This window comes from Oncorhynchus clarkii, chromosome 12 (genome assembly GCF_045791955.1).
Source record: "Oncorhynchus clarkii lewisi isolate Uvic-CL-2024 chromosome 12, UVic_Ocla_1.0, whole genome shotgun sequence".
In the NCBI taxonomy this organism is placed as follows: domain Eukaryota; kingdom Metazoa; phylum Chordata; class Actinopteri; order Salmoniformes; family Salmonidae; genus Oncorhynchus; species Oncorhynchus clarkii.
The window spans coordinates 98,822,405-98,829,753 of record NC_092158.1 but is presented as its reverse complement, the minus strand read 5'-3'; the positions used below and the strand labels follow the sequence as shown (position 1 = coordinate 98,829,753).

The following is a 7,349-nucleotide window of genomic DNA, read 5'->3' as shown; positions in this document are numbered from 1 at the left end:
CAGTACACCTTGTCCTGGTACAGCCCACATTCCTCTTTAAAGATCTGTGTGCACAATCCTGAGTACACTGAGGCGTCATTAACATCAATGCCAGACTCTTTCAGGTCTTCTTCATAGAAAATCAGATTGCCCTTCACAAGCTGTTGAAAAGCCAGTTTTCCCAGTGACAGAATGCTCTCTTTATTCCAGTGTGGACCTGTCTCTTCTTTCCCAAGATACTTTTCATTCTTCTGTTTGGTATGAAACACGACAAGGTGTGTGTACATCTCAGTCAGAGTCTTGGGCATCTTTTCTCTCTTATGTTTCAGCATATGTTCAAGGACTATTGCAGAAATCCAACAGAAGACTGGAATGTGGCACATGATGTGGAGGCTCCTTGATGTCTTTATGTGTGAGATGATTCTGCTGGCCAGGTCCTCATCACTGAATCTCTTCCTGAAGTACTCCTCCTTCTGTGGGTCATTGAACCCTCGTATCTCTGTCACCTGGTCAACACACCATGAAGGGATCTTATTGGCTGCTGCAGGTCGGGTAGTTATCCAGAGGAGAGCAGAGGGGAGCAGATTTCCCTTGATGAGATTTGTCAGCAGAACATCCACTGAGGTTGACTCTGTGACGTCCCAACAGATCTTCTTCTGGAAGTCTAGGGGCAGTCGGCACTCATCCAGACCATCAAAGATGAACAGAACTTTGTACTTGTCGTAGTTGGAGATTCTTGATTGTTTGGTTTCCATTGAGAAGTGATTGACAAGTTCAATGAAAGTGTGTTGGTCCGTTTTCATCAAATTCAGCTCCCGAAAGGGGAATGAAAATACAAATTGGACATCCTGATTTGCTTTTCCTTCAGCCCAGTCCAGAATGAACTTCTGCACAGAGACTGTTTTTCCAATGCCAGCGACTCCCTTTGTCAGCACAGTTCTGATAAGTTTGTCTTGTCCAGTTAAGGGTTTGAAGATGTTATTACATTTGATTGCAGTCTCTGGTCTTGCTTGTTTCCTGGTTGTTGTCTCAATCTGTCTCAGCTCATGTTCATTATTGACCTCTCCTGTTCCACCCTCTGTGATGTAGAGCTCTGTGTAGATCTTATTGAGAAGTGTTGTGTTTCCTTGTTTAGCAATCCCCTCAAATACACATTGAAACTTCTTCTTTAGATTAGATTTGAGTTCACGTTGGCAAATCACAGCGAGCTCATCTGAATCTAGAAATAACACAGAGGATATTAATATTATGTATGTTTTAATGCCTACAGTATTGTAGGACTGTTATAAAGTTTTACATTATAATAATTTATTCAATTAACTGACTGTGTAAATGTTTTCATAATGCATTACAGACTGGTGTGACTGATTATATTATTATTGATATTATTGATGGTATTATTAATGTTGTCTCTCTCTCTCTAAATTAATCAGCACAACACATCCCTGCTGCTACTTGATGAGGTCACTAGGTGTTGTGTTAAGGCTGCTACAATATCATTGAGTTACACAGCTACTTTAGCTGTACTTTAGCTACAGCTTTTAAATGTTATAAAACAGCATTCAACATGAGGCAGACAGATCTTACATTTCTCCAGTGTGTCAGCAAGCTCCTTCTGGTTCATTTTCCTCAGGATGTGCAGTGTGATCTTCAGAGCCCCCTCTCTGGCACTGCTCTCCAGCTTCTCATCTTCAGCATCCACCACTTCCTTATCCTGCTTCTGACTCTCAAAGCCTTCTGGGAGTTCTGGACTAAGAATCCTCTTGAACATCTTCAGCTCGTTCTTCACAAATGTCATAATTTTCTCTTCAAGCAACTGAAATAAATCAAGTAAATAAGTTAAGCAAGAGAATAAATGCTTTCTCATTAACACATTAATGAATGATTGACAGATCAACTTTACTTGAGGTAAACAAAAACAAATGTACATAACAGGACCACATACACTGAATATGGAGGCCAGGTCTGTTTGATGACTCTGGGAAGTCTGACCACTGAGAATCTCTGACTCTGATCTCTCCTGTTGGTTTCTGTGGACAAAACATGAGATTACATCTCCTCATCCAGGGAGTACACACACACACACACACACACACACACACACACACACACACACACACACAGGGAGGGAATGTTGTGTTTGTTTAATATTGTTTTAGGACTATGAAAATGGACGAAAGGATTAGCATATGGATTATGAAAACAACAACAATAAATGGGAAAATGGGAGAGGAGAAATGACTAGAGACGGTGTTGTTTAACTCACTGACCAGGACCCATGAGTTCTTCTTACCTTTGTTCAGTAGGAAAGTCTCCCTCTATAAACTGTAAAGGTTGCATCATAGACTTGTCACTCTTCATGGACACACAGCTGGGAACAGGGGAGGCTGGTCTCTCCTGCTTGATTGGTCTTCAACACAACAGAGACAAACATTACATCTCTCATCTACTCTGAGCTCAGATGGGGAAACATAAGAAGAGTTTTATTCCAAAACGCTCTATATTCATTTTTATGTTGTTATTAAACCACATCGTAACTTTATAAAAGCTTCTAAAGTGATTAGTTAAGGATCATATCACCTCTACCTTACCTGACACCCTAGACCCACTTCAATTTGCTTAATGCCCCAATAGATCCACAGACTATGCACTGCACACTGCCCTTTAAAAAATACATGTTTTAACCTCACTAGGGTAGGGGGGCAGCATTCTGAATTTTGGATGAAAAGCGTGTCCAAAGTAAACTGCCTGCTACTCAGGTCCAGAAGCTAGGATATGCATATAATTGGTAGATTTGGATAGAAAACAATCTAAAGTTTCCAAAACTGTTCACATAATGTCTATGAGTATAACAAAACTGATATGGCAGGCGAAAACCTGAGGAAAATCCATCCAGGAAGTACTATTATTTTGAAAGGCTGTTTTTCCATTGAAAGCCTATCCACCATACAAAGACTTGTGACGCAGTTAGCGATCTCTATGCCTTCTACAACATGTGGCCAGTCTTTAGGCATTGTTTCAGGCTTTTACTCTGAAAAAATGAGGGAGAAACAGCACATTCAATGAGTAGACAGTGGAAATTTCCAGACATGAGCCCAGCATGTGACTGGGAGCCTTTCTGGTTTCTCCTTTTCTATTGACGAAGCATTTGTTCGGTTGAAATATTATAGATTATTTATGACAAAAACAATTTGAGGATTGATTATAAACATTGTTTGGCATGTTTCTACAAACTTTTATGGTACTTTTTTTATTTTTCATCTATCTCCTGTTCCAATGGAACACTGAACAAAACGCACTAACAAAACTGAGTTATTGGACATAAAGAGGGACATTATTGAACAAAACAAACGTTTTTGTGTAACATGGAGTCTTCGGAGTGCAAACATATGAAGATCATCAAGTTCATCAAGTTTATTATGAGAATTTCTGTTTTGTTGAGTTTCACGCTCTGCAATTTCCCCGGCTTCGAGACAGTTTTACTGAACAAAACGCGCTAACAAAACAAAAGGTTTTTTGATATAAAGAGGGACTTGATCGAACAAAATTAACATTTATTGGGTAACTGGGAGTTTTGTGAGGGTAACCATATGGAGATCATCAAAGGTAAGTGATACATTTTAACGCTATTTCTGTCTCTTGTTACTCGTCTACTTGGCTGGTTACTGTTTGTAATGATTTGTCTGCTGGGCGCTGTTCTCAGATAATCGCATGGTATGCTTTCGCCATAAAGTCTTTTTGAAATCTGACACCGTGATTAACAAGATGTTTCTTTAAACCCATGTATAAGACTTGTATGTTTCATGAATTTTTATAATGAGTATTTCTGTTTTTGAATTTTGCTCTCACAATTTCACTGGACGTTGGCCAGGTGGGACGGTAGCGTCCCACAGACCCTAGAGAAGTTAAATTGAACCATGTCAATTAAGAACAAAGTCTTGTTTACAATGACGGCCTACACCAGCCAATCTTGGACAACGCTTGGCCAATTGTGTGCCGGCCTATGGGAAACACTCAAAAACATCTGTTAAATATGTTTATGTGACCAATAACATCTGATAAATCTGTGTATGTGACCAATAACATCTGTTAAATCTGTGTATGTAACCAATAACATCTGATAAAATAAGTATATAAATATTCAGGATACCAACATTCCTGTTAAATAATGGATATATAGATATCTAGGTGAGACAACCACATATCACAGTCAGATATACAGGATACCAACATTCCATTCCTGATAAACAATGGATATATAGATATCTAGGTGAGACAACCACATATCACAGTCTAATATACAGGATAAATAACAGTTTTATAAACATCTCAAATCTATTAATAAAAAATCTGAGGACATTAATATTGGAGGTTCACACCCATAAGCAATCTGATGAAAAAACAAATGTGATTTTTTTGAGGGGATTAACAGCATTTAGGAAATACATATAATAATTATTAAACAACATTGTCATCTCACCTCTTAGCTTTGGTGTCATGTTCCCCAGAGAGACTCATTTTAGAGGCAGGACTCCCCTCCTCTCTCTCCCCAGAGAGACTCATTTTAGAGGCAGGGCCCCCCTCCTCTCTCTCCCCAGAGAGACTCATTTGAGCACTGACCCCTAAACAGAGATCCAACATGTTAGTTGTGGTTAACAGTAATTATTGAATGTCAATTGTTCTCATTTATTTATTATCTCTTAGAAATTAATCATTTACTAACAGACACATTCAAACAGTCAGGTGATTTAATGCATCACATGAACATGTAGTCGTGATTTATATTTGTCACCTCATCTCCATGTTAACTGTAAATAATAATAATAATATAATGTGTCAATGTTTGTTAAGGCAGGGGTTCCAAACGTACTTTGTGACCCACTGAGGTGTTTTTTGAGTTGGGTGAACAATTGTTGTTGTTGTTTTGTTTGTTGACTTAATCCTGGCTAATCCTGTGTTCTTATGCTCCAACATTATAACAACATCAGTCTAATTGTCCAGCTTTTATTTAGTTGATTGAACATTTTCCATTATCATTTCATCCATTATCATTTCATCCATTATCATTTCATCCATTATCATTTCCACTTTCAATTTTTTTTTGTCCTTTATCTGTGCCACAGTTTCTACAGCCATTTTGTAACTGCGTAAGCTACAAACTAATTTACAATTTCATGAGGAAATCCCATATTTTCTGACACTGTTGCAGAGGAAGTGGTCTGTATTACAAACTTCAACAACCTTTTTATATTCATCTCAAATACACTACAAGTTTTAAATTCCCTACATTGCAGGAAAGTTCTCATACAAAAGGTTATAAATTCAGATCCTGTACAGAGATTGTGTTTTGGGAATCCTGAAAGATAACAGTGAATATGAGACATGGAGGAAGGTATTGGGAAGGCTGAAAGATAACATTGAATTCCCCTCAAGTATTGAAAACAGGAAGTGAACTTAGTCAAAAGGTTGTGCCAACTTCAGTAGTGTTGAAAATCCTTACCACTCCACTTCCCCATCTGTCTTAAGAACAGAACCTGTGGTTTAATGTAGATCCAACAGAATCAACATGTGGTTTAATGTAGATCCAACAGAATCAACATGTGGTTTAATGTAGATCCAACAGAATCAACATGTGGTTTAATGTAGATCCAACAGAATCAACATGTGGTTTAATGTAGATACAACAGAATCAACATGTGGTTTAATGTAGATACAACAGAATCAACATGTGGTTTAATGTAGATCCAACAGAATCAACATGTGGTTTAATGTAGATACAACAGAATCAACATGTGGTTTAATGTAGATCCATGTCGATACAACAGAATCAACATGTGGTTTAATGTAGATCCAACAGAATCAACATGTGGTTTAATGTAGATACATGTAGATACAACAGAATCAACATGTGGTTTAATGTAGATACATGTAGATACAACAGAAACAACATGTGGTTTAATGTAGATCCATGTAAATACAACAGAATCAACATGTGGTTTAATGTAGATATATGTAGATCCAACAGAATCAACATGTGGTTTAATGTAGATACATGTAGATACAACAGAAACAACATGTGGTTTTCTGGTAAAACATTTCTGAGGAAATGCTGGTGGAAAGAGTTATAGGAGGACGGGTTCATTTTTTATGGCTGAAATGGAATAAATTAATTAAGTGTTTGATGTTCCATTTATTCCATTCCAGTCTTTACACTGAGCCTGTCCTCCTAAAGCTCCTCCACCAGCCTCCTCTGGTTTGTATGTGAAAGTATTCAGGTGTTCATGTTGCTGTGGAGGCAAAATTATATTAAAAAAAAAATACCTTTACAGGTCCAATGCTGTCGTAAAAATAAAGTAAAATAAAATGTGTAAATGGTGGATTTCTAAGTTTTGTAGAAAAAAAAAAGTATGAAGTTAAAAAGTTCTACCTGATGACATCATCAAAAGTCATAACATTTAAAACCAGTGGTTTTCAAACACAATTAGATTGTCAGGGGTGTTGGGAGCAATACAAAACCTAAACTATTGCAGGTTTTGAAAATCACTGTTTTTTACTTTTATGTCACACAAAACATATTTTTAAGACTTTTCTACTTCTATTTGTCACTACAGATCGTAGTAAAACTACTAATTTCACACATGATAAGAGTCAGCCTGTAGAAAAGATTACATTTCCAATAATCTGATGAGTGACAATATTACGTCTATCAGTTGTCAAATATTACATGAAGAGATGGGAGCATCTAGTACATGAAGAGATGGGAGCATCTAGTACATGAAGAGATGGGAGCATCTAGTACATGAAGAGATGGGAGAATCTAGTACATGAAGAGATGGGAGCATCTAGTACATTAATAGATGGAAGCATCTAGTACATGAAGAGATGGGAGCATCTAGTACATGAAGAGATGGGAGCATCTAGTACATGAAGAGATGGGAGCATCTAGTACATGAAGAGATGGGAGCATCTAGTACATGAAGAGATGGGAGCATCTTGTAATTGACAGATGCAGTGAAAGGAGCCTCTATCAAATCCTCCTTCAGAGTCACAAGCAGGTTATACATTGTGATTTCTATTTAATACTGTATCTGAAAGATCAGATTCTGCAGGTTAAACATTGTGGTTTCTAGATAATACTGTATCTGAGTTTAAACATTGTGATTTCTATATAATACTGTATCTGAGTTTAAACATTGTGATTTCTATATAATACTGTATCTGAGATCAGATTCTGCAGGTAAAACATTGTGATTTCTATATAATACTGTATCAGAGATCAGATTCAGCAGGTAAAACATTGTGATTTCTATATAATACTGTATCTGAGTTTAAACATTGTGATTTCTATATAATACTGTATCAGAGAGCAG

The 7,349-nt window shown here is 37.2% G+C and overlaps 2 protein-coding genes across 2 annotated transcripts in view; one reads left to right on the top strand and one right to left on the bottom strand.

The window, feature by feature from the left end:
- The window catches only part of LOC139421727 (NLR family CARD domain-containing protein 3-like), a 9,045-nt gene extending 4,502 nt beyond the window's left edge, over positions 1 to 4,543 (bottom strand). Inside the window, exons 1-5 of the mRNA XM_071172843.1 lie at positions 4,460 to 4,543; positions 2,273 to 2,389; positions 1,925 to 2,009; positions 1,567 to 1,795; positions 1 to 1,198 (exon numbers count right to left, since the gene is read on the bottom strand). The exon at positions 1 to 1,198 is cut by the window's left edge and continues 570 nt beyond it. Coding sequence (XP_071028944.1) covers positions 1 to 1,198; positions 1,567 to 1,795; positions 1,925 to 2,009; positions 2,273 to 2,389; positions 4,460 to 4,542 — 1,712 coding nt within the window. The 5' untranslated portion in view covers position 4,543. The remainder of the gene's footprint in view (positions 1,199 to 1,566; positions 1,796 to 1,924; positions 2,010 to 2,272; positions 2,390 to 4,459) is intronic.
- The window catches only part of LOC139422622 (NACHT, LRR and PYD domains-containing protein 12-like), a 163,684-nt gene that overhangs the window by 42,361 nt on the left and 113,974 nt on the right, over positions 1 to 7,349 (top strand). The window lies entirely within an intron of this gene.